The 27,271-nt window shown below is 38.4% G+C and overlaps 5 protein-coding genes across 5 annotated transcripts in view; 1 reads left to right on the plus strand and 4 right to left on the minus strand.

The window, feature by feature from the left end:
• Positions 1–1,641: 1,641 nt before the first annotated feature.
• On the plus strand, positions 1,642–4,489 carry rps15 (ribosomal protein S15). Its single transcript, XM_051912733.1, has 4 exons — positions 1,642–1,698; positions 2,075–2,160; positions 3,881–4,115; positions 4,341–4,489. The coding sequence occupies exons 1-4, from the start codon at positions 1,696–1,698 to the stop codon at positions 4,452–4,454; spliced, it is 438 nt and encodes a 145-aa protein (XP_051768693.1). The 5' UTR covers positions 1,642–1,695; the 3' UTR covers positions 4,455–4,489.
• Positions 4,490–5,362: 873 nt separating this feature from the next.
• LOC127522608 (protein ABHD8-like) lies at positions 5,363–7,693 on the minus strand (the record flags this gene model as incomplete). The annotated part of the gene is made up of 2 exons (XM_051912740.1): positions 5,363–7,270; positions 7,457–7,693. Coding segments are annotated over 2 exons (549 nt in total), but the record flags the coding sequence as incomplete, so codon positions are not given.
• LOC127522586 (protein ABHD8-like) lies at positions 7,594–10,086 on the minus strand. Its single transcript, XM_051912714.1, has one exon. It carries the CDS (start codon positions 8,851–8,853, stop codon positions 8,065–8,067), a length of 789 nt encoding a protein of 262 aa, XP_051768674.1. The 5' UTR covers positions 8,854–10,086; the 3' UTR covers positions 7,594–8,064.
• A 175-nt stretch (positions 10,087–10,261) lies between these two features.
• dda1 (DET1 and DDB1 associated 1) lies at positions 10,262–16,862 on the minus strand. The gene is made up of 5 exons (XM_051912738.1): positions 16,613–16,862; positions 15,514–15,594; positions 15,309–15,360; positions 15,085–15,146; positions 10,262–11,739 (listed from the first exon to the last, which is right to left on the minus strand). Exons 1-5 carry the CDS (start codon positions 16,619–16,621, stop codon positions 11,629–11,631), a joined length of 315 nt encoding a protein of 104 aa, XP_051768698.1. The 5' UTR covers positions 16,622–16,862; the 3' UTR covers positions 10,262–11,628.
• A 1,768-nt stretch (positions 16,863–18,630) lies between these two features.
• Positions 18,631–27,271, minus strand: part of ano8b (anoctamin 8b) — a 33,273-nt gene continuing 24,632 nt past the window's right edge. Inside the window, exons 14-17 of the mRNA XM_051912653.1 lie at positions 25,705–25,896; positions 25,459–25,590; positions 23,441–23,551; positions 18,631–23,094 (exon numbers count right to left, since the gene is read on the minus strand). Of these exons, the coding sequence (XP_051768613.1) occupies positions 22,402–23,094; positions 23,441–23,551; positions 25,459–25,590; positions 25,705–25,896 (1,128 nt within the window). The 3' untranslated portion in view covers positions 18,631–22,401. The remainder of the gene's footprint in view (positions 23,095–23,440; positions 23,552–25,458; positions 25,591–25,704; positions 25,897–27,271) is intronic.

Genomic DNA, 27,271 nt, shown 5'->3' on the forward strand with positions numbered 1-27,271 from the left:
TGAACTGGATTTTGGGATTGTCTTTCTGAACATTGCAGAGTAAATAAAAGGGGTTTTATTGTGTGTAAATTGTGAACAGGGGCTCTACTCCGATAACAGGAGACCACAGTACTCTTCTATATTTTGTAGTCGGACTGAACTACTGAAGTATTTAGCAATAGTTTTGGACTGTCTGGTCAAACATCAGCACAGAACAGACGCACCAGACGTCGGCGACAGGGTCTCCCAATTATTCAGCTTTAATTATATTAGTGGGGAAATGTTTTTATTTTCAATTTTGTGAATTTTGTTTACTCTATGAGCCTTTTACCGTTTTATTTAAGTTTGAAATAGATTACAAATGTGTATTATACACCTAAACTGTGCAATTTTTTAAAGAATTTTGTACTAATATATGTGCGCTTTTCTTGTTTTTTTTATTTAAGGACGTAGACTTCCCTCAGGTGGCTGTTAGTGCACTTTTGCACTTATGCAAAAAAGAAAAAACACAAAAATGAGAGTTTATTTGAAATAAATGATTTAAAGAAACAATGTTGTGCAAATTCATTGAGATAACGGTTTAATTGTTTAGAAATGAATCTGTTCACTTTCAAAGACAACATGAACTTATTAAATATTAAGTATTACGTCCACGGTTTGATATCTGTCATCATCCCAATATTATATTACAGTTCACATATAACTTGTACATGAAATTCAACATCAAGATTCTTTTGCAAGTTCATATGAAGAAAGTGTAAGTCTCGAGCAGTTTTCACTTTTAATCACCATTTTAGATTCACTTGGTGTGACAAATTAATTATTAGAAGTACAAATATACTTTGATTCCCAATATGAGGTCATGAAATAACTATTAAAAAAACAAAATGCTGTTTAAAATAGCTAGAGAACAGCATGTTCTACTCCCAAAAGTAAATATATTATTTATATATAAATGTACTCATTATATTTTCCTGAAAGTTTCACTGGTGCAAGAAATCATAAAACAAAATTGAATTTACTCATTTGTTCAAAAGATTTTTTTTTTTAAATGTTTTTGAAAGAGGTATCTTATGCTCACCAAAGCTGATCAAAATATAGTAAAACAGTAATGTGAAATATTATTACAATTTAAAATAATCAATTTATATATATATATATATATATATAGATTATTTTAAATTGTAATAATATATATTTTTTTTTACAAGTAACTTTTCAGCATCATTACTCCAGTCTTCAGTGTCACATGATCCTTCAGAAATCATTAAAATATGCTGATCTGCTGCCCAAAAGAATTTATTCTAAATATCGATTAAATATGATTATTTGATGAATAAAAAGTTAAACAGAACAGCATTTATTTGCAATAAAAATGTGTTGTAAGATTATAAATGTCTTCACTGTCACTTTTATTTTCAATACGTTGAATAAAACTATTAATTTTGACCTTAATGTCAAGCACAGTTTCATCGACGCCACAGTGCATTTAGTCCGTGGATTTCTTGTTTTAACGGATCAATTAACAAAATTTTAATTTCCTTAATTGATTTGCTCAGAAAAATAAAACCGCCTTCTCATATCAACGACGTAAAATAATTATTTTTTCCTCCTCTCCGCTAGGGGGAGACTTACTAAACTCGTCAAATATTCACTGAACTCTCGCGATATTATTGCGTCTCTCCTGCCTTCTTCCTTTTCCGGGAGTCTCTCAAGATGGTAGGTTCACCTCCTATTTGTGAATAGCAAAACGACAATAATCCAAACGAATCTACTATAACTGTGATGTATATTAGATTAGATAAAATGAATAAGGCATATTTAAGAATTAATGCATGTTTTCAGGCCATTATTTTTCGCCTGGGATGAATGTTTAGATAGATGTTCGTACGATTAGTAGCTTCAGTCGTGCGATCTAGTTCTCAGTGCAGCGTGATGGATTCTCAGGACTGTTTATTCTTATGTTCCTGTGTAACGTGATTAAGTAGGAACTGATCTTTTTATTTTATTAGTCACTGTTTATCTGTTGGTTAAGACGCTAACTGTTGAGTAAAAGCTCGTGAAAAGCGGCTGACGGTGGTTGTGATTCCCACAGGCGGACGTTGAGCAGAAGAAGAAGCGTACCTTCAGGAAATTCACCTACAGAGGTGTGGACCTGGACCAGCTGCTGGACATGTCCTAGTGAGTCAAACCTCTATCGATTTATCTTAAGTGTAAAGCATCCAGGGAAAGTGTCGTCAAGTGAATGAATTAACGAGGAGAGAAACAAAGAGTAGGACACAAAAAAATGGCAACTGTCAAAAAAGTCAGTGGAAATGACTCGCCTTGAGTTTAAAAACTGACTTTCTTGTGAGGGGAAACAAAAGACTAGGTGGAATGTCCTGGCTGTTCTCTATGGAGCTTGTTTGTGCCACTGAATAAAGAGAAAATAAAGGTTATTTCAGCTTTATATTGCAATTATGACTTTCTCGCAATCCTGACTTTTCTCAGAATTGCGAGTTTATCGCTCACAATTCTTTTTTTCCTCAGAATTGCATGTTAGAAAGTCAGAATTTCGTGATATGAAGTCGCAATTGCGAGTTACAATTGGTTTATATCTCGCAATTCTGAGAAAAAAGGTATCACCCTCAGAATTAGACTTTAAAAGTCGCAATTGCGAGCTTATATCTCGCAATTCTGAGAAGTCAGGATTGCGAGAGTCATAATTGCAATATAAAGTTGAAATAACTTTTTTTTTAATCAGTGGTGCAAACAAGCTTCCATAGTGCTCTATGGGACGAAAAAAACAAACAAGAAAATTGTGATGTTTTCTCACAGTTCTGACTTTTTTTTTTTTTCCTTTCATTTCTGAGCTTTTATCTCGCAATTCTGATCTTTGTTCACAAATCAGAATTGGTACGTTCGCAGTTCTAACTGGGAAAGTCTGAATTGTAATATAAACTATTTACAAGTGTTAGAAAAGATTGCAGTTACCTCTATTTTATTCTGTGGTGGGTTTCTGAAAGGAAAAAGTCTGAGATGGAAGCTAGAATTACGAGAAAAGTTAAAAGAGGAAAAAGTCAGTTACCTTTTTACTTTATTCTGTGGCGGAAACAAGCTTCCATAGATCTTTCTCATGTAACAGTTCTTAAATTGACAAAGCACCATCAAAGTAGTCCATATTGTGCTATGTCAGTACTTCTGAAGTCATATGATAGTTTTCTGAACAGAATTGATAGAAGTCAAAATATTTCCCTCTACCGCAGCTCAAATCTCAGTGTGTAAGACGGGCCAGAATGGATTAAATGAAATGTGCTCTTCTGTACTGTATCAAAGTCCCTTTAAGACGAGTCATTTCATTCGGCGGCCATCTTTGAAATGCCTCTCGGGCATGCAAGTGCAGCTCCTATCTCTTTGAATGGGAAAACATCAAATTCTCCAAAGCTGTTTGCCAAGCTTTCGATTAAATTTCATATTTGAAATCACCAATGAAATCTGATAACTGTCTCATAAATTGTTTCTAAATGCTCTTATCATGACCAAAAAACAGTATTTTTCAGGCTGGATCAAGCTCATGTGCAGTCCTAGCGCACGTCTCTTAGGAAGTGCACGACACGTCTGACTGTTTCTATAGGAACCGGAGCTTCTAACGGCCGCTGCAGTGATGCAATGACTTGACCAATTGGCGATTGGTTCTTATTTAGAAGGCGGGACTTATTCTGCCATATTCCGCGTTGCACTTTCTCCTGTTAAAAACAATACGAGTGACGCGTCTTGTTATTCTATAGTCTTTGACCGTATCCTGAACTTAAACGGTCAAACTTGTTCTGTGCCAAAGTTCTGAATTTAGGTGTCATTATCAATGATCTAGTTCTGCTTGTGTAGAAATGTTGATTAAGCTCGTGTCTGTTTTTTTCCTTAGTGAGCAGCTGATGCAGCTCTACTGTGCCAGACAGAGGAGGAGGCTGAACCGCGGCCTCAGGAGGAAGCAGCAGTCTCTCCTTAAACGCCTCCGTAAGGCCAAGAAGGAGGCGCCTCCCATGGAGAAACCAGAGGTGGTGAAAACTCACCTGAGAGACATGGTCATCCTGCCGGAGATGGTTGGATCCATGGTCGGCGTGTACAACGGCAAGACCTTCAACCAGGTTGAAATCAAGGTGGGGATGAATCATGAATCAGTTCGTGAAGATGAATCATGAATCAGTTCGTGAAGAATGTACTAACAAATAAAGTTAATTTCAAGGGCTCACCCTGTGTCCCACAAAGCCATTAAATATTACTGACATTATATTGAATGCATTGTGAATGAATGTTTTTCTTTGTAAATATAATTTACAAGATCCAGCAGGGTGCAGTTGATGATATGCATTTTCTCTTTTCAGCCTGAGATGATTGGTCATTACCTTGGAGAGTTCTCCATCACATACAAGCCTGTTAAACACGGTCGTCCGGGTATTGGAGCCACTCATTCTTCCCGCTTCATTCCTCTGAAGTAAAAAATTGAGTATGTAAATAAAAGCCTCCAAAACAGCCTCTGATTTTGTCTTTTTTTTTTCTCCATAAAAGCTACATTTATAGTTTAATATTTTCCTCTGTGTGCATCAGCAGGCGCATGATCTATCGTCAGATTCACATACTGCTTTTCATACTGCGTTTTCATTTTGAAACCCATATAACGGTGTGTGTCCACTGGCGCGGAACAGAGCGAGCGTTTTTGGTTCGTTCCTTCCTGTGAAGCTCAACTTCCATAGGAATGAACTGAAATCAAAACTGCCTCGCTCATGGATGTGTGAAATCAATACAGAAGCATCAGCATTGCACTTTCTTGTACTTTGCAGTTGCTGCTGTTGGCAAGAAAGAGTAAACGAGTCAGTTTTTAGCTTTATTTTCAGTTCAAAACCTCACAAAACTATGTAAGTAGCTGTACAGATGTTAATATTGCAAACATGACCATGCACTCAGTTCCTTTCTGGAATTTTTTTTTTTTTTTTTCCTTCCCCTCTTTGGAGGGAGTAAAACATTTGAAACATGTTTTGTTAATTAAATATAAGCGAATAAAATGAGCTGAGGATGACAATGACTCAAAAGACTATCTGCACTTTCTTTGTTGGCCATAGACTGAAGTGGTTAACAGTTTGGGTTTTCAGGATGTCAAATAGTTTGCACTGCAATAGACTGATTTTAGTGGGCTGTTGGTTGTGATTGGCTTAGACCAGGGGTGGGCAAACTCGGTCCTGGAGGGCTGCTGACCCTGCAGAGTTTTGCTCCAACCCTAATCAAACACCTGAACCAGCTAATCAAGGTATTCAGGATTACATGCAGGTGAGTTTCATCAGGGTTGCAGCTAAACTCTGCAGGGACAGCGGCCCTCCAGGACCGAGTTTGACACCCCTGGACATGTTTTCAGTCATTTTTCAATTTTATAGGCTTATTTTTAATGATGTTTTGCAGCATTCTTTGTTCTAATTTATAAATTATCTTGAAGTGAAACAGATGGTCATCATATTATACCTGTAACAGTTGGGTTCACTAGTTCCAAAATATAAAATTTTACTCTATACTTGTTCAGATTTATCTCATCTTAGAACAGATATCTATAACATTTGGGTTCACAAGTTATAAATAATTGATTGGAGTGCGCTGTGGTAACCTGATTTTGTAGGGATTTTTTTTATATTTGAGCTAACACCCTAAGGACGTTCTATTCTCCTTGATCTTCAACTACTTCCTTTTTTACTACGACCTTTTTTTCTGATGCACTGCCGTCACTATCATCAATACTTTCTGGAAAATGTGCAGCTTTTCCTCTCTGTCTTCTATAAATGTATTAACATAAACCTAAATCACAGGCAAAAGAGCTATTATTCTGGCTGCCAGTAATGAACAACAGTGCAGCCATTCAGAAATAATCTATCCCCCAATAGGACTTCGTCATTTATGCATAACACAGATTTTTTGGTATTTGAGTTATTGAATTTACAAAATGTGCATTAAAAATAGCCAAAAACTTTAGAAAAGACATTTGGAAGTACAATGAAATTTTTTTAAAATTGAGTTTTTATGTATTTCCTAGTCTAAAATGAACTCATATTGGAGCCTTGACAGCATGTGACTGAACATGTGCTCATGTCTCCTTCAGGTCCTTGTTTTTTTTTTTTTTTATATATATGATATGATAAAACTAAAATATAATTTTTTCAACAGGGCTGGAGAACTTTCAACATAAAGGCCTGACGGGGCTTAGATTAAATCAGGATTAGGCCTTAGTTCAATTAGGATATTTAGCTGTTTTGAAACATGCCTTAGAAAAAATAACATTACTGGTGTGCATCATGAGACAAAACAATGGCACTGACATATTTTAAGATATCTCAGTGCAAATTGCTTTTGGTTAAAACAACTCAAATATGCATTTTAGTCTGGGACTAGGCTCAAGCCTTGTCTGTGAAACCAGGGGTTAAAGTATAAACTAATATGAAAGTTTAAAAAAAGAATATTCTGCTGAATAACTCAGAAATGAACATCAGCTGATATTAAACCGTGAATAAATACATGAAATAGATCCATCTATTTACAGCAAAAGCATCCATAGCAACAGTATTTCTTTGTAAATTTTGAATATTTAATATTGAGATCATCACTCATGTGATTTAAACATCTTTGAGCTGACATTATCATAACACATTTTATCCTATTTAAGCACATAAATCCCATAGTAGACATAAGAATGCAAATCACTCATTTGAGTAGGCTCAAATGAAAAGAAAAAAAGCATCCTCTAAGGATCTTCATTTCATTCAAAAGTAGGAAATATTCAACCACTCTGCTCTGGGACAAATGTCCCTCTGAGCTCTTCCTGTTTGCTGCAGTCATACACAGACCAATTGGCAAATATCCAAGGACATCCTACATTCAAACTGTGCCATTTAATTTGTCCCACATGGAAGAGCAGAGCAAATTTAACACCTTTAAATGTATACCGTAACGTTTGGTAGACCAGCTATTTCTTGCCCTTAGATCTGATGTCCACTGAGGCCTCTGTCCCAGTATTGATGGCTTTTGGTGCAGTTGTTGGTCTTATTAAGTCTGGATGAGATTTGGAGGGTGACTTAGGGGCAGTTTTTGGTCTCGTTGTGTCCTCTGGAGGTTTGGTGGTGGTCTTTGCGGGGGCTGCTTCTTGTTTGGGTTTCGAGGCAGTTGCTGGCTGCCACAGGAAGAATTCATGTAAGAGAGTATTAACTACATCAGGGCACTCCATCATGACCATGTGACTTCCGTCATCAATGACCTTCAGGAACCCCAGCAAGAGGATCTACAAGAAGGTTAGTAAAGGAGTAGAGTTATTGATATGTTTTTGCACACCAGCTTATCAAAATATTTAAAATATCTGTGGTCAACTGCCACTAAAACCCTATTCACAGAATCTCTTTAATTACAGGAGGAAAAAGCCACAACTTGATGGACGAGGCCCAGAGCTTGGAACATAAAATCATTGTACCTCCGCCATACGCTGGTCCTCTTGTACTGGTACAAACTTGTCGTACATGCCGTGAACCAGCAGAACAGGCACTGTGATTTCAGCATGGTAAACCTCATCACCCTCCGGCCAGTACTGTCCACTCATCATGGACCGCAGAACGAAGGAAGACACGTTGAAGGCATTGTTCTCTTTTAGTAGTTTCTTCTCTCTTGTTCCCTGATGAGCAAATCCAGCCCTTGAATAAAGAAAAAAGCATATTTATTGTTAAAAAAACATTAAATGGACAAGGTGGTTGCCAAACATAGATACTCATGTTCAAGCTGGCAAAAGGCAAGGCAAGGACAATATGTCCTGTGGACCATTATTCTTACATGAGGAAACTCCAGGTGAGGCACGGGGACAGGAAATTAAGGACACACGTGGGCAAGTTGAAGACAGAGCAGAGACTGGGCTCGAGTGCTGTGGGACCTCCACCATTAATCATCACAACTTTATGAACTTGTTCCGGATACTCATGAGCCAGGAAGGTACAAAACGAGACACTGCTCAAAGAAAGAAAATGCTAAAATTAGAGGGAAAATGTATCTGCATTTACCAGGCAAATGAGTAAATTTGTGGACCATTTCTCACCCATATGAGTGTCCAACTAAAATATTCCGCCTCTTTGCATATCGCTTGAAGATGATTCTAACGTCTTCAGCCAGTGCATAAAAGGTATAGGCAGCAGGTATCTGAGGGGCTGAACTGGCACCATGGCCGACCAGGTCTGGGGCGATGACCTCGTAACCAAGTTGGGAGAAATAGTCCAGTTGGCTTCCCCAGATATCCAGCGATCCCCCGACTCCATGTATGAAAAACAAGGCCACGTCAGGGTGAGTACCTTTGCAGCATGCGATCTTCCGCTCGCAGTCAATCACAATGGAGCGCTTGGGTTTGCGCCGCCTGCGCTGCACTTGCTGCTGCTCCTGCTGTGGTGCAGGTTTGGTATCTGTAGCCTGTCCTGCAGCTGACCCAGGTGTGGGCTCAGTAGCCTGGCCTGCTGCAGGAGCCTCACAGTTGGAAACTTCCATATCCACAGTGCTGTCTCCATTCTGATAGCGGACCAGCTCTGGATGGGTGGCTTCGTTGACGTTCTCAATCAGAAGCTGTCCATTTCGGTACACTGAGATTTTACGCTTGCAGCTCACAGTACCCCCTTCCCCAGTCCCTGGTTCTTCAACCACTGGTCTGTCTGGTATAATATGTCGAACCCTCAGAACCCTTCCTGGTTTCACCTCTACAAATTCAAAACCATCGGTGGGCTCGGAAGATTCAATAGGGACCACCACATTAGTAGACTTCCCTGTAAAGCAACAGAATATTCCATCCACAAAGCTGGTGAGCATGGTGAACGCCTGGGGAAATAAGAAGTACATTTGGGTTCTCAAAGAATCAATGCTTTAGTACATGGGCTTCTGCAAAATTCAGTTCGGCTCCACACATACTCGTATATGATATAACTCCAGTGTGTTGGGTGCAACAAGCTACCCAGTTCCTCTGGCCAAAAAGTGACCCCAGAGCATGATGCTGCCTCCAACATGCTTGATGTTAGAAATGAAGTTGGATGTTGGGTCGTTTTTGCATCAAATACAATATTTTGCTTTCAGGTCTATTAACTACACTTATTCTCACAGGACCACAGAACCTACTAGCATTTCAATGAATGAGCATCTCTTTTCTCAAAAGTCGTGTTTTTTTTAGCCACTCTCCCAAAGATGCTTGATCTGTCCTGTCTGTATATCGGTTTGTGTATTGTATTGTATGCATGTTACACACAGATTCGCACACTGTTTCATGGGGTAATAATGATTTTATTCTTTTTAAGGTGGGAATTATATGGAGTTCGGGCTTTGGGTCCCATTCCCAAAATTCAACGCCCCAATATGGATCCGTTTGGATCATAATTGGACAGTACATTTACAAAACATATTAATCATAGAATTCCATTTCACATTTATAGAAAACTAGTAATGCCCCAAAATCTCATTGGAATTAGGTTGTCATGGACTTTTTTTACTATAGTTTTCATATTGCTTCTAAGATTGTTTCTCAGTGTGTCCTAGTGCTTTGGTCTGGCCTTTTTAAAAAAAATTTATAGGTTTTTATTTATGTAATTGACATCCAAGAACTCAAATTCATATAGACATAATGAAACATCTTTTCTATGGCTGTCAGATGAAAATCCTTCATAAATAGCCTACTGGTGGGAGTGAATGCTCTTCGAAAGCGGTGTAATTAGTCACGAACTGCCTTTCCTTTCGTCAAGGCTTCGGCCTTGTAGGTTGCCTCCAATTTTAGGTATAAATAAATTGATATTCCTTCACATACTGTACAGTGAAATATCTTACCTGATTACCAATGTTCCCAATACATGAAAAAGCTGGATCGCCGACTCCAGTACCGTCTCTTCCCAGTGTGATGAAATTGCGGGTTGGTAATCTGCTACCCTCAATCCAATAATCTAATCTAAATAGAATCTGTCCCGCACAATAAACTACTTTAAATCTACTTTAACGACTTCATTTGATGTAAAAACAAAAAAATAAACTACAAGAGCAACAGCGGGACTGTTTTTCACCTTCATTCCCTTCCAAATCTATGTGCCAGCATGGTCACAGTAAGAACTCCAGATTAAAGCGGATTACACCTGTTGAGCATATGCTGTTACAGCCGCACTGAAAACGTGCCACTGGCTGCCCAATTTTAAGTATTCAACCATAATCTCTTGCCTTGAATTTATTATAAATTATCTTGAAATGAAAATTAAACTTGGCTGGACAACCATTTTTTTTTAATATCATTTTTATTTTGATTCACAAAAAATGCTGACCTCAAACACAGAAGTTGGGAAGGCTTCATAAGAACAAGAACATACAAATGCAGGTGTAATTGCAGTAACTCTTTCAGCTAGATTTAGACTCAAGATGGGCTGCTCTCTGTACACTTCCCCCCCCCTAAAAGGTTTTAAATGTTTCCTTTACTCAAAACATTTTCCAAATCCTCAATACATGCATGATTTTTGTTTTATCTCGATGGCTTCAATATAATTTCAGTCTTTTCAACAAGAACAAACTTTGCCAGGAAACAGCTTGAAACTGTTGACTTAACCTAACATTATGTCTCCAGACACAGTGAAAACACAGTTTTACGGATGTTGTGGACTCTAAACACTGGCTGCGAGTATTAAGCCCCATGTGTAAAGCTTCTACTGTTTATTGTACCACAACCACAGTTCACCGACTCCCTCTGCAGGTTAAGAGAGGAACGGCTGCATAGATGCACCTTAAATCTCAGAACTCCAACACAACTACAAACCCAGAAAACAAAAGAGACATTATTAATCTCTAACCTGGGAAAATCCTATCATACGCAGAAATGGATCGCACAGGGATTAAGTAAATGATCGAGTCAGGCATCTGAAGGCGGGTGATCGATTTATGATTCCAGAGAACTGCTGAAACTAACACAGCACTGAAAGCTTATATGACAACAGGAGGAAGTGAGAGAGACATTGACATTTGTAAGTCACCATTTGTATTTCTTCACATCACCAGAAATGTCATCCTCAATCTGTGACAACAGTCCTAACAGTGCATTCATGCACAAGTATGCACCTGCTAGGAAGACTGTTACATTACCAACACGAAACACTACATCTAAATCTGCCAAACGAGGCTGTACATTTCTGAAATTTCCCTTTTTGGACACTTAAGAGAGACCCTGTGTTTTTAGTGCCTGTGGCAAAGTATATCATGAAAGCAAAAATCCACAGCTGAGATTACTAGGGTGTTTTCAACTTAAATTGCATTAATAGTGTCCCCCAAAAAAAAAAAAAAAATTTTTTTTTTTTCAAACACGTCTTCACAGCAGACATTCCTTTTTATGTGCTTGTTGAATATCGCAGAACCCGCCGCCCCCCCCTCTCACCCCCAAGCAGTTCAGAGTTCAGCAAAGCTGGCAGTGGAAACCCATTGTGCCCCCACACATTCAGAATTGGGCACTGACTGCATCAGGAAGCACTCAGTAAAATAAAAAAAGCACACTGTAAGATAAGTGTTCCATTTCCTTCTTTCTGAGATGATATTCCTGTGTGGTGTGCGGGTGTTTGGGCTTGTTGTGTCCGTTCTTGTGCTGTTGGATGGTGGGTTCCTCTACGAGTCCTCGTTCATCTCCTGGCTGTCTGTCCGGGCGATTTTGCGGGGAGGTGCTGGGCTGCCACCCTCCCCTTCTGCTTGCTCCTGCTCTCGCTTTTTAGCTGCATTCTGCATGAGAAAAAAAGCATATGTTTAAATTCATCTTTCTGGTAGCTGCATTTCTCACCAGGGAAGAATATTTTTCCATTCCACTGTGCTGCTTTATCCATGGATTTTTCCTATTTAAACATGCACTTGATGGGCATGTTTGAAGGCCCTGATATACTCATGGTGAAGTACTTTTCTTCACTTAGGGGTAAAAGAAGTTCAAAAAACCTTTTCAAAAGCATACTGTTAGCAAACATTTCAACCAGTGTTGCCAATTTGGGGATTTTGTCGTCAAATTTAGGGACTTTCTCATTGTTGCTGCGACGAGGAACTATTTTGGCTATATTTAAATCAAATTAGCGATTTTTTGGACAATTAAACTCTGGCACTGGTTGGCCACACCCTGCCGTGATCTCACGTTCGCTCTCAATAATGCCATGAGTCTGTGCGGTGGATACAGCAGAACGCCAAAAGGCTCTCCAAATACACAAAAAAGTGATCAGAGGGTCTGTCCAGCAAATAATGATGAATATAGTGAACTGTGGACTGTCTGATTAGCATGCGGCCGCTTCCCAGTGACAGCCAAGTCTGTGCTGCTGAAGAGCAAAAGACCCAGTGTTACTCCGGACCTCCCCTGAAGCCGATATGGTGTGTATGATATTTGATTTGGATGATCTGTTAATATGTTTATCAGAGCTTGGCAGATAATTATACTCTAAGACAATATTAGACAGATCATATATATTAGGGCTGTCAATAGATGAATTTTTTTAATCACAATTAATCGCACACTTGTCGTGAAATTAAGCATACACCATTTAACTTTTTTTAACACGTCCATTTTGCCATCATTGCCTATATCCAGCAAAGTAAACCATCAGATTGAAGTGTGATTTTCACAAAACTGTATTTTTCAGCATTTTTCAAGGTAAATTTAAAAGGACACCAAATAACCAAATGATATGATTTCATATAATTCATACATATGTAGGCTACACCAAAGCACCCATTAAAAAAAAAAAAAAATCACAGCAAAAAAACCCATTTCAGATTTCACAGTGTATAGTATGTGCAACAGCAAAGAGCTTGTTTACATTTTAGACAAGTCAAGTTGCGGTACTGAACAGGACCACATGGAGATGCCAAAAAAACCTAAACCAATCGCCTTGACCTGCATATATACTGAAGTACACAGCAAAATACACAGGGCGAATCCAAACATTATCCTGAATGTGTGTGAACGTACTGAAATGTGTCTGTGCATAAATACAATGTGCGATCAGTACGTCGAGAGCGCTTATACATGATTTGTTTGCGCATCAATATAACAGACTCGCGCGTGCTTCTGTATGTCACCACAGTCGTCTTTACTTTGATTGCAATCCTCATCTATCAAAACTTTCATAGCAAGAAGCTGGTTTGCTTTATCCAGCTGAGAAACATAGTTTTCATAGGCTATCATCTGGCCATACAGCGGTGGGACGTTTTGTTCAGACAGGAACAGCGTGATGCAGGAGGGCTCGCGCTCTTCAGATACAATGACAGAATGTGACAGAGAGTTTGTGTTTTAAAGCGAAACAGACAGTGGAATGAATAATTCGCTCTGCCATCTCTGATATAATCATCATGGAATTTAAGATCATCTAAACGCATGGCGTAAACTACGTTATGACACAATTTCACATGCTTCCGTAATTTTTTTGCGTTAAATGTGTTAAATTATTTTAACGCGTTAAGGATTTTGAATTAAAATCGCATGCGTTAACGTTGACAGCCCTAATAAATATATATATAGTTAACATTTGAAAGCACACACCCGAAATGCTCACAGCTGCGCATCTCAGATACCGTTCAAATAATAAAATTAATTTTTCACCTCTCCTTGCGCCTAAACGGACAAATTTACACAAATTTATCTCAAAATGCCTGCCTTTGCGAGTATCCAGGTAAACATAGCCTGTTATGGTAAGCAGTAGAGAAAGAACGCATGTGTATCATTATTGGGTCCGTGCATTAGTCTTAAAGTGACAGCAGCCTAATATTCCTGCAGCTGTCTGCGTTTTAATGTTAATCAAACTACAAAAGACAAAGAGAAAATCACTCACTGCTCTTCACTGAATAACGTTTTTGTAACTTTAATAAGGATTAACCTTTATTTAATTTATACAGTGAAGATTATATGCAGTGTTATTTTACATTTGATTACTTTATTCAGTTTCTGTACCCGAAAACTACTGTTAGACCTACCTGAAAAACCGTAAAAGCAATGATTATTTCATTTGTATCTTTGTTCTACTGTATTTATTTATTTGTGCTACTGCTTAGTTTAATTATTTGTTCTTTTTTATTAATGACTGTTTGAAAATTAAATTAGTAGTTTTAGCTGTTATCGAAAATGGAATCGAGAATTGTTAAATTTCACTGGTCTCTAAAATATAGGGTGTCATAACCTTATTTATTACAACACAAGTATACGTGGGTCAAAAACAGTAACTATTTTATTCATTTACTACTTTTTTTGATCATTAATCATTAAATTAATTGAATGGAATCGAAAATCGGAAATTGAGAATCAAAATTAAATTGAGATCTTGTGAATCGGAATCGAATCGGGACATCTAAATCTATACGCAGCCCTATTCATAATGCTTTATCTGTAAATAAGAGTTTTATATGTAATAGCAAGGGGGCTTTGATACTGTTTCCCATGCAATGACATTAACCAATCATAACAGTGGCCGTATACGTATGGCCAGCTCTTAAAAGGAGCCGCCCTGAAAACAGATAATTTCAGACAGAGGTTCAGAATGAGGGCCAGATGCATGTGCTGTTTAATGCATTTGAGACCTGTTTTCCTTAGTGCATAACTTTCTATATCTATATATATAATCTTAAGGTTATATACTGTAATGTTAAAAAAATGTTTTGATTCGTCCAAACAGAAAACGGGTCTCTGTTAAACTCTGTTAGACTTCAATGAAGGACAGCCAGCATGCGTACGCGCGAGTGCAATAATTCTGACTAAAATATACATTTTGCATTCAAAAGTGGAAGCACTTTTCCACCACGTACAATAGCACCATAAACTGCAGTACAAAGTGTGTTGCAGCTGGTTGCAGAAATACTGATAGGCTTTTTTATTTAAAGAGAGCCCATAGGTAAACCAAAAAATGTAGGGCGGGACTTGTATTTGTCCATTGGGAATTGATTGGCTGGTTGTGGTTTGCTATTGCTGTGATCTCATGTGAGTAACAGATTGTCCTGCCTTTGCGCCAGTAAACGCGTCATCAGAGAACAGTTATGAGATGAGTCAATTTATCCATCACCATACGGTTGCTTTGTCAGCAGAGCTTGACAAACACTTGCCTTTTTGTCCCACTGTTGATGAAGATAACGCAAAAGGATGTTTGTCTTCTCTGTTACAATGACTGTAAGGAGAAAAAAAAAAACCCAACAACATAAATTAGGCTTCAGACTGAAACTAAAAGTGTTTTGAGACACATCAACTTTCATTTTTATTATGCATTGTGGGTCTACATTTTAAATGGCTGTACAACAGGCCTTCATCCAGCGGCCACACAAGCACTCACTCTGTTCTGAGGGATACTCTCGTGTAGGCAGATATACTGACGGCCTTCTGTTCTGTAAGACACAATAAATGTATGTTAATGGGATTAAAACAAAACCTGAAAATGTAATTCACAACTGCCGTGTGAAAACGCACACTGAATATTCAGAAAGATGATGGTTAACAGCTCAGTCATGAAGAACACTGCAAAATGCATCAAAGCTTACCGATGCTTTACATACAGAGTCCGCATGAAATCTGCTGAAGTTTGTCTTATTATACACAGGTAGTCCTTTCAGGAAATCTGCCTTCAAAGTATTCAGAGACAAAAAGAGGTTAAAGAACATATACCAGAAGTGCTAAGATAATACACTTGATATTGGACAGATTCTCCTCTAGAGGGGGGAAACATTTTCCTAGGTTTTCGCTTATTTCTGAGTTCAATTTTTTTTAGTCGGCATGGTTTAGTGAATATAAATGATCTTTTACAACACAAATTTTTACTAACAGCTTAGATACAGACAACTACTGCACATAAAATAATCCCAGTTGCCCATGAATGTATTGATCATAATAATACCCATCAGCCAATGATCTTATTGATTTTAAGTAGTCAGAGAAGCATGAAGAAAAAATCATGACGTATTTTGCGAACAATCAATAACATGAGGAACCTTAATAGCACTTATATAAATACATAAATAATTTTTTAAAAAAGCATCTCATTTCCAATCATATGCTGAGAGAGTAAACTCATATCCAGATGGAGGATGATACATGTCAACCTTTGGGCGTTGCCAGTCTACTAGATCTGTAGAGGTTATATGCTTGATCTTTATAATTTAAGTTTTTTTTTTTAATCATATTTGACCAAAATAACACTAATAAAATAAATATATTCAGGTCATGACTGAACAAAAAGCTTAGGTGAGTCTCGCTCGCGCTTGTCAGCATGCTAATACGAGCTAACACATTAGCATGACATGTGTGAGGTGATTTAAAACATTACTCAAATATCAAATCACCCGATAGCCATAAAATAAAAGTTTTAGTAAGCCTAGTAACAGGATTCAAATATTGATAATGTTTATTTCAGGCTGTTACTATAAGAAAATTGTACATGATGTAGCTATGAGTGTTCAAAGCGGCCTAGCATGCTAACTCAATCACCAAAGCAGCCTGTCAGCTGAAAACGACTAAAATATCATGTATGTAGGTCAGACTTTAGCCTTTAACATGATATCTCAGCGTCCAGTCCTTTATAGCCTCGGTTACTCAGCTGAGACATGAAAATACGAAGTTATTGAGTAGAGTGCAAAAACTTACTTTGTCCATGGTGAAGTCAGTTCAGTCCTGTAGGTGTTTGTGCTCAGACAGGCCTGAACACTGACAGAAATGAGAGTTTTGAACCCGGTACCACTCACTCACCACTGAACACGACACTAATACACACACCAACACACAGAAATATGCGTGAATACAACGAGCGACACAAATAAGCAGCAGCTACAACTGAAAGCTACCGACTGACAAGCGACTTCCCCCTCTCTCTCTCCCTCTCTCTCTCTCAAAAATTCACCATGGTAACCGTGTGTCCTTCAAAATACCATACTGCTGTTGTTACTACGACAAAACTGTGGTAACCTGCTATCAAAAAAGAAAGAAAACACAAAAAAGTACAAAGTCCAATAATATACGTATGTTTCTCTTAATTACCCCTTGTATTATGTTCAAAACTATTTTTATGGTGGGAGGTCAGTTGACCCTAACTGGATTCAATACAGTTCACCAAAAATCACACTATGGAATAAAAAAAATAAAACAGTAAATCTTTACCATTAATACTTCTCATCCATTACAAAGAAAATAAGCATGAGTTAAAATAAGCGACTCTGTTTAACATTTTTAAAGTCACCATGAAATCAAAATTGACAATTCTTATTTTTCTTATGGAATATTGGAGCGTTATGAATCTTTTGTGTCGAATCAGCGGTTCGGAGCGCCAAAGTCACGTGATTTCAGCAGTTTGGCGAATCATGATTCGACACAAAAGATTCATAACGCCCCGAAGCTTAATGAAGCAGTGTTTTGAAATCGGATTCTTTGATGAACAGCATTTATTTGAAATAGAAATTGTTTGTAACATTACACATTTTCACTTTTGATCAATTTAAAGGTGCAATGTGTAAATATTAGGAGGATCTATTGACAGAAATGCAATATAATATTACCTTACATAATGAACCGTTATGTTCTGAAGCAGTGTTTTGAAATCGGCCATCACTATATAAGTCGTTATTTTGTTTTTTTTGGCGCACCAAAAATATTCTCGTCGCTTTATAATATTAATGTTGAACCACTGTACTCACATGAACTGATTTAAATATGTTTTTAGTACATTAATGGATCTTGAGAGAGGAAATGTCATTGCTGGCTATGGAGGCCTCAGTGAGCCATCGGATTTCAACAAAAATATCTTAATTTGTGTTCTGAAGATGAACGAAGGTCTTACGGGTGTGGAACGGCATAATTAATGACATTATTTTCATTTTTGGGTGAACTTTAAATGTATTATGAATTATTTATCCGTTTTTTCTTTTAATTCATATGCCCTCATATTCTTTAATCAAAATAACTTCCCTTCTCTCTTGCAACCACACATCTTCTCTTCTCTGATGACGCATTTACTGGTGCGAGGGCGGGACAACCTGTCGCCCTACATTTTTTCTTGTTTGAGAAGCTGTTTCACAGTTGGATATACATCACAATAGGGAAGAAAAGGCTATCACAACTTCCGTTTCATGCCGACTTTAAATAGAAGAAGTGTGAAAAAGCACCTCTTCTGTGTGCTTTTGATTCCCAGTGAACTCAAAATGTATTTATTAAGTTTCTTCAGATAAAAGCGTCTGCCAATTGCATAAATGTAAATACCCTAAGATGGTACTTGAGAAAGTGACATAACAAAATACATCGAAGAAGGTTTTTATTTCAGGTCACAGCTGCTCAGCTGCAGTCAAATTGAGCCGCAAATATTATCGTAATAGAAATTTTGTACGCGCATTCCACAAGACAACAGAGTATCGACATTTTGCAGTCATTTTCATGAAAAATAAATCACAAAATTTCAAGACAAGCATAGGTTAACCAGTTCTTACGTCAAATCAGGAACTGAAATCAGTCAAATTGAACCATATCGTAGCCTATGAAACTGTGCGACAAAGATTGTGCAAATTCATATGAATTAGCCGCCAATTTGCCAAAACGTTTGAGTGTTGAAAACACTAAAGCAGCATATTAGAAAACCGTAACTGAAAGAGAAACTGAAAGACAACTCAGAAAAACAATAAATTTAAATCTTTTTATTATCCCATTTCAATTCTTACAAAAATATGACAAAATAAAAGAAATAAATAATCCCATTCCCTTCTTTAATAAAGAAAAGTTTTACAGTGGAACATTGGAAGAGCTCATGATAGGTTTGTGAGGTTGCCTTCAGAGAGGGAATTCTGTGGCCCCCTCATCACAATCAGTTCATATTTCACAGTTAGACCGAATGTAAAGCAGTTCTTACACGACAAACCTATGCATCCTCGTAATGCTTCCAGCTATCGGCAGCTTAACTATTCACATCTTTCAATTAAACAACAATAACGGAAACGTAAATGTTTTTATGCCAGAGCCGACGGTCTGACTACATTAACCATATGATGTGGACGGATGATACAGGGATGACAAAACATTACAGCAGCCTCACAGTTGATCTATCATATTGCAGAGTTCAGGTCAAAAAGAAAGCAACAAAAAAACAAAAATGCCTCTTGCTAACAAATTATTCACCAATTTTTGACAGCCCATCAGTCAGGAGCCTCAGTGACTTTTAAATATTTAACATATCCAACCTTTTCACATAACAAATTGCATCTTACAATTAAAATTATTGAGTGTGTATTAGTAGTTGTGGTAATATAACTAACATTTCAAGACCCAAAGGAAGTATATTGCTGTGTCAGGCCAGGTTGTTGTAGTAATGAATGAATTTGTCGATGAGATGAAATAAATGAACATGTACTAAACATAAAACAGATTCAAATCACCATTCAGGCCAAAATATTATTGCAACAATGTCTGCTCAGCAAATCCTGTCAACCAAATAAAGAACAAATGCATAGCTTGTTTTTTGTTTTCTATGAAACTAAAAAGTAAAAATTTAATAATCCATTACTTGAGGCACCTCTTGTTTCTTCATGACCTTACACTGGAATATAAGCTCATACACAGATTCCACTGCTTCACAGAAACCCTTCATAGGGTGTGACACCGTGACTTGTGTAATGGGTTTTTGATAGCAACAACTGAGCACATTGTGTTAAGATAAGACCCTCCCTTAGTTGCTCAGGACAAACTTAGTAATTCAAAGAAGTTCTTTCAAAAACACACATTCAAACCGCCTCTAAAGACAGAGACGGTTTGTTTGAGAAACTATTACGTCTTCCTTCACATTTCCAAACCGAAGCACGTGCTTAGCAGCATTACACTAAAATAACGTGTCTTACACTAAAATAATGTGCAAAGAGGAGGCAAATATTAGTTTTGCTTCAGTAAAAAATGAAACAATTATATAAAAAGGTACACATGAATGGTAACAAATGCTGAATATTAAATTGGAGTAAAAAAGTGACTATATTATTTCAGTGGTGTAATAATAAAAAATAAATTCGAGCATTTTCGTATGTAATGAGGCATGGTACTGCTTACATTGGCTTGCAGGATAATTAATATTTAATTATTAAAGCATTATCATAATACCAGTGAAAGATTTGGAAATACCAACTCATTATTACTAATTTCCAAATTTTAGAATAATAGGAAAGCCATCAAAACTATGAAATAATACAAATGAAGTATGGGAATTATGTAGTGATTTTATATTTGAGCTTCTTTCAATTCAAATTTTAGTTTTGTGAAATGTGTCTGCAAAACTAAGGTTTTGACTGGAGGTGGATGAAATGTCTGCACATCTGTCAAATGCACAGCTGTCTCAAGTTGTTTTTAACACTATCTTGCTCACAGTTTAGAGTACTTTTCAATCTGATGTGGTGTAGTTAAGAGGGGTTGAAGTCTGCTCTGTAGGTAACATATCAGCTTGAAGGTTCAAAACAGAGCTATAATGATAAGAATATTGGTGGCAATGCAATGTGATGGCTGTCAAATTCAGGAGATGACACACATTTTTATGATGGGTATCTATCTGGCCTCTGTGTACAATGCTTCACAATAGTGTGAAATGGATATATGAATTTCAAACAAATAAGTAATCGACATCACAGACCCCTTCGCATTTGTCTCTTGCACTTTTCATTATTGATTTTTTATCTTATTAATTAACACGAAAATATTGCCATTCGGGGCCTATTATTCGGTATGGACTTACTAAACCTCCAGTTGTTTTTGCTTGTAAAGTTGCTATTGCTCTACTAAACCAGCTGTTTTAAACACATACAAAAGTTTTCAGGCCTAAAATCACCCATAGTTGGAACTGCTGCTTATTGAGTGATTATTGTTATGATATTATGGAGGTCATACTGTGTGATTGGTAAAAACTTTTTTTTTTTCTACTGGCAACCCAATAAAATGTTACAATTATCAAACTAGTAATTAAACATTGCACTTTAAAAACCGTCAGAAACGCAGCTCATGCATTCCTATTTGGGTTGCAGAAAAGGCAATGTGTGTGTGATTAAGTGTGCATGTGTCTGGAGGGGGTCTTTTCTATGGAGTTCTTCTGAAATGTAGCAAAGCATTAACCATTATGGGGCGAATTCACTAAACAGTTGCACCACTGTAGCGTGTGGCACAAAACCGTGCGTCTTGTTTACCAGCTGCAATCCAACTTATATGCGCCAATATAGCACAGTGGCATGCGTATTTAAATGATGTCATTGTCATTCTTTCATCGTCAGCTCACCTTCCATCCAAATGAGGCGCTGACAGAAAACATTTTATTTTAAAATGGATGTTTGTGTGCATTTTCCAGTAGTAATTGTAGCAAGCAAATATTTTCTGACAGTTTTAAAAAGTTCCTGCTGTGAAAATTGTACCAGCCGCTGTCTCTAAGCTATTGTCTGGAAATAAGGCGCAAGTACTTTCGTGGCAACCATTACCTGATTCGCTTACATAAGTGAATCGGGTGCTAAAACAACGCGGACAACACGTGCAAACACACAACGCTAATTTGTGGGCGCAATATATTCTAAAGCCGAAAGTAAACTTCTTTAGTCCGTGTTCCGCTCCGGCTTGCAGACAAGTCAGCATTACGCAATTTTCATCATGAGCACAGTCCGCTGATGTCTGTGCACACCATACTTGCAGCCCAATTTTTGTGTCCACGTGGACTTGTGCATGTACAACAGTGCATGTGTGAGAGATTTTCAAAAAGAAAAGTCCACTAAGTAGCGCAGAACACATCCATCTGCGCTACCTAGTCAATAGAGTACACTTTTAAGTGCTTGCGCACTCCATTGTGCGTTAGGAGGAGCGGAACACGGAAAATATAGTATACCCGGACCTTTAGTGAATTCCCCCTTATATATTTTACTTAACAGCTTCCAGGTCAAGTCTTAGGGTACGTTTACACGACCACGATGTACTAAAAACGAAAAAGTTTATCCTTCGTGCTTTTCGTGTACAGATAACAATGATCCCTGTTCACACGGATCCGCAGAGACGACTAAAAACGCTGTATTATGCTGCCAGGCCAGTAGGTGGCGATGTTACTTTGTAAAGAAACACTACGCACCTTTAGACTGAACAAGTAACACGCATGCCATGCGCATGACGTCACCTTTTTCACAGATTCGCGTTTTTGTAGTTTACACAGAGACGATAATGGTATCGTTTTCAAAAACTTGCACTTTGAAACCCGTTTACACGTCATTGTCGTGTAAATGAACGACCAACACGCATAAAAAGTTTTGTTTTTAGTTAAAACGGTGTCGTGTAAACAGCCCCTTACACAGCCTCAAAAACCAGAAGAGGACCTTCCCCTTCCCACTCTCCCTCCCTCAGTGTTACTAAGTAGTTTCTCACACTGTTTTTTAACGGAGATCATTTTCTTGTTACATCTTAGGACCTGAAGGATCAGCATCGGATGAGGATCCATTCTCCTCATTCTCTCTACAAGGGGATGGGATTTCGTCCGGAACCCCGTTGAGGTCGGACTTATTGGGGGGCTTGTCGTGCATCTGTCCCCCATCCCCTGGTTTTGAAGGTTGAGCCCCGTTTACACATGCCCCTCCTTCTGATTTCCCAAAGTTAAAGAGTTTCCCAGGATTGAAGGACTTGTTGGGTGATTGGGACCTCTCTGCCCTCTCCTGGACTGGAGGAACTGTTGACGTACTAGAGGAAGCTGTTGCCGTCTCTTTCTTGTTCTCAGGAGACTTCAGGAACTTGAAACTGAGAAAACCCGGTAGCTTGGGTTCACTACCTGTGGGTGACTGTGGGGAACGGGCCGTGCCGGAAGAAAACTTGTTCTGCAGAGGGATGATCTGCTTCAGTTTCATGACATTGTTGTTACCGAGGAGTGAGCTGGGTCGCTTGGGTTTCTCCCCCCCGGAAGCGCTTCCCCCACCCCCTGGTCTGGATTTGCCACTTTGGCTCTTGTCGTGGTGGTGGTCGCCTCCCGAGGAGTCCGAGCGGCCGTCGTCTCGATCACGCCGGGCCTGATACTCCGCCTGGCGCTGCCGCTCCTCCTCCTCACGCTTTCTCCTCTGTTGCTGCTGGTAATGCTGCTGTGCCTGACGCTCATGCTTCTGAAAACACATGTACACCAGCAATGAATCCAGTTGCTGCCACAATTCTAGAGAGTCGAGAGTTGTCAGGATGTTGCTAAGCAATTGCTAAGGCATTCTGGTTGTTTTAGTATGTTTATATGTAGTTCTTAGGGCGTTCTTGGTCAGTGGTTCTCAACCTTTTTGACTCAAAGGCCCCCCAATACAGTCTGTCCAACACAATATTCGAAGCCCCCCCATATAGGCTAAGATATTGAGAAGTTATTTTCATTATTTGGTTAAACACCACTACTAATATAAAGCTAAATTCTTTGTTTGAATCATCAGAATGGCTCTTGAGGGGTTGAGGAGGTGGATGGGCTATTACCTTGAATGCCTCTTTGCGCTGAAACTCCAGCTTGGCCATTTCCTCTCCCACCCAGCTGGGGATGTCTGGTATTGCCACATGAATTATATACTTCAGTAGTACTGCAAAGTGCTGGTCATGAAAGGAAAGACAGAAAGAAGAACAGAAGTCAAAGTCTGTTTTATTATCATTTCCCTCATGTGTGGTATGACCAAAAAATGAATACAGTTCTCTACAGTTAACTGTCTTTAACACCAAATCTTATAAACAGAAGAAAAAAAGAGGGCTTCAAGTGAAAGAGGTCAGTTCAGAAGGAACTTCAGACTAACGGGCATGGATTGAGAATTGAACAGAGGTATGCTTCATGATTGGCCTGGAAGCATACAAGTAATAATGATGACATTTTTGGGTGTGAACTCATGTGATTTCAGCCCTGAGGGTGCCATAGCTTTTTCTCTAAAGGCTAGAATATACTACACAACTTTTGTCCAGAATTTTGCCCCCGATTTGCAGTTTGAACAAGTTGATGCTAGTTGCTGAAATTCAGAGACAGTCTGCATATTTTGGGCAGTCAGAGTTGGCAGATTTAAGAGAAAATTGAGTAGTGTATTATGGGCGTAGACTAATTTCTTTAGCTTCATACTTTGATTCCATCCGGTATGAGAAAATCAAACATGTTTTGATATTTTGAGCTCAACTGTAAGTCCATTACATGATAAGAATAAGTCACGGCTGAAGAGTGTTGTTAGGCACGACGCCAAGCGGAGTAACCCCTTCAGCCGTGACTTATTCACGATACAGCACAGCCTCTCGTACCTTATTGCTTTTATAAAACGGTTACCACACAATAAAAATATTAAAGCCAAAAATATGTATCAATGCAACTTTCATGAAGTAAACTTTCCCTAAAAGCCTTCCTTTCGCCGGAAAAAATAGTCCCTGACCATGAACAGCAACAGAAGTTACAGTATTACGCCATTAGATGGCTGTCTGTATGAGTGTGTCAGTCAGTAGAAGACTTTTACATTGAAAAGACTGAATTGTTGTGAACACGGAACAAGACACAACTGAGAAATGCTTTGACTAGCGCTGTCAGTCACGGGAAAACCCCTTAAATGTTAAAAGGACAAGATATTGCAGCGGACATTTGTTCATATTATGAACATAGGACTGACCTGAAGGAAAATGCTAAATCTGAAAGCAGGTAATAAACTCGTTCACTCGATCTCTTTCTCACAATACTCTTCTACAGTAAGCTTCAGTGAACAATATCAATTGAGAACATACAGTTTACGTTGCTAAGAGTGGTTGCTAAGGGTGTTGTGTGTAGTGATACACAGAACCGTTGGGTGAAGCGGTCATAGCCGTGTTTTATCGTGAATAAAACACAACTATTGACCAATCAGAATCAAGGACAGGAACTAACCGTTTTATAAACGAGTCATATCCTCCGTGTTTGAGTTCAATGACTGGATTACATTATACTGTAGACAAAAATGGGTGGTAATATAATGTAAAAATAAACAAATAAACATTAAAAATAAAATTAAATCAGTCCAATTATTCTTCTAGCAGTAACTCATGACCGGCAGTGCTGACAATCGCATCTCTCAGATAATGTTACACAATAAAATAAAAGATGACATACATAGTAGCGTATCATGTAAGACTAAATAAACAGTTTTAAATATTTATGTTTATTGTTAAGTTAAACTAAGTTAGTTTAATTTTCTTCTCAAAACTGGCGTCTGTTCATTGACAATAATGCAGGTGGAATTTCCTTTACGCTACTAATTGGAGAAGGATGTGACGACATGTGGACTGTGATAAAGGCCTATTGGTCACCGTTGTGAAGGACCGAAAATTTTTTTTACATCCAAGTCTTTCTGTTAAGATAAAACAATCGATTCTTGCGTTCCAACGCCCATTGTTGTTTACAAATAACCATGACAACCTATGATCGTGCCAAAATTGTGTAGTCTGAACTTGGCATTAGAGTTATAGGGAGTGTGTGTATGTGCTTGAGAGTGTGTGTGTACCTCTAGGATGACAATGGAGATAATGGCCATCTCAGGACTAAGCCAGGGAAACAGTCTCTGTAGCTGCCCACACTGACCAATCAGATAGCAGTTCACTATGATGGCAATCAGACCCATGGCTTCCATCACTGTCTGTGCAATGATAAAGGATTTTACACAACCTTGTAATATAAAGACACTCCTACAACAATATCAAATGAACACATTTGTCCTTTGTGTATTCCAGAGTACTCCGTGTAGTCTAACCTGCCATTGTCCGATGCTCCCCACCCTCAAGCCGAAAGGTCTCTGAAGGCTGGTGCACAGTTTAAACGCGTCACTCCGGATCTCAATGATATTGTTGATGAGGGCACACATGGCGGCCAATGGAAAGGCAGAGGAAAAGAGCACCACATATCCAAACTGGACAAACATCTCCTGGTAGTCCTGAAATGTGTCCTGGAAAGCAGTTAAAGGCAGGGTAGGTGATTTGTTCCAGAAACATTTTTTGTTATGCTGGTTCAAAGTCTCTTCACATCCTGATAGCAATCACTAAGTTAAGTGGTCTAAATGTATTTATATGTATATATATATTGTCTGTGGAAGGTGTAGGACAATAAAAAGTTTGTTCAATCATTGCATTCGGTCCGAGTGCAACGTTCCGATGTCCTACCTGCCTGTCAGCGTATGTATTTTCATACCTTCACGCACCCTGCTCATGCAGACATCACTCGTCATCAGCACGTCAGGTGGTACAGGTAAGTGCTCTTTAAGTTGTTTACATTCATTATTATTGTAATGTAATGTGCTTTGAGACATGAGGTAGTTTAACGCCATCTCTCGTGACGCTTTTGTTTACTTCCTGCTGTACTTGCTCATGTGTTTAGGAGGAGGCGTGGCTTTGGAGACACTCTGAAGGGAGGGTGAGATCTTATGCTTTCAAAGCTAGCTCGCTATTGCTAGCCTCTCTGAAAAGTGCCTACCCTACCTTTAAGGGACTTTGTTTTAGAAGTTTAGAGTTTTTCTGAAATGATGTCAGTTGGAAGTATATGTTTGACTGCAGACAGTAGAATATCAGTAAACTTTAGTTGGAAAGCATTGTTTTCTGTTTAAATACTGTTAAAACATTATATAAATTATATTTTACACTACCGTTGAAAAGTTTAAGGATGGTCAGTTTTTAAACGTTTCTTATGCTCAGAATAAAGAATAAAATTCTTATAATAAAGCAATTGTTTTCTTCTGAAATATATGTATTCCACAATTGCTGGCACCCCTTCATTTAATACTTTGTGCAGCCTCATTTTGCCAAGATAACAGCTCTGGATCTTCCCCTATAATGCGTAGTAAGGTTAATGAACATATGGCAAGAGATCTGAGGCCATTCCTCCATACAGAATCTCTCCAGATCTTCAGATTCAGAGTCACGAGTCTTACATTAAAGGGATAGTTCACCCAAAAATGAAAATGTGATGTTTATCTGCTTACCCCCAGGGCATCCAGGATGTAGGTGACTTTGTTTCTTCAGTAGAACACAAATGATGATTTTTAACTCCAACCGTTGCGGTCTGTCAGTCGTATAATGCTTGTCAATGGGAACAAAATCTATGAGAGTAAAAAAAACATGCACAAAGAAATCCAAATGAAACCCTGCGGCTTGTGCCGACACATTGAAGTCCTAAGACACGAAACGATCGGTTTGTGTGAGAAACCGAACAGTATTTATATAATTTTTTACCTCTAATACACCACTATGTCCAACTGCCTTGCGCATCCGGTTGGTAAAGTCTGAACGCGCTCTGATGCCGGAAGTGATCTCTCGCGCGTATACGTC

The sequence above is a fragment of the Ctenopharyngodon idella genome, chromosome 11 (assembly GCF_019924925.1).
Source record: "Ctenopharyngodon idella isolate HZGC_01 chromosome 11, HZGC01, whole genome shotgun sequence".
Classification (NCBI taxonomy): domain Eukaryota; kingdom Metazoa; phylum Chordata; class Actinopteri; order Cypriniformes; family Xenocyprididae; genus Ctenopharyngodon; species Ctenopharyngodon idella.

Excerpts from the sequence above, each read along its gene's own strand:
- dda1 (XM_051912738.1), bottom strand. Across the intron at positions 15,147-15,308 it reads AGAGTATCCCTCAGAACAGA|TCATTGTAACAGAGAAGACA; the intron begins GTGAGTGCTTGT and ends TTCTCCTTACAG. Across the intron at positions 11,740-15,084 it reads ATCAACAGTGGGACAAAAAG|AATGCAGCTAAAAAGCGAGA; the intron begins GCAAGTGTTTGT and ends TTTCTCATGCAG.
- rps15 (XM_051912733.1), top strand. Across the intron at positions 2,161-3,880 it reads CAGCTGCTGGACATGTCCTA|TGAGCAGCTGATGCAGCTCT; the intron begins GTGAGTCAAACC and ends TTTTTTCCTTAG. Across the intron at positions 4,116-4,340 it reads TCAACCAGGTTGAAATCAAG|CCTGAGATGATTGGTCATTA; the intron begins GTGGGGATGAAT and ends TTCTCTTTTCAG.
- LOC127522586 (XM_051912714.1), bottom strand. The coding sequence starts at position 8,853 with ATGTACTTCTTATTTCCCCAGGCGTTCACCATGCTCACCAGCTTTGTG.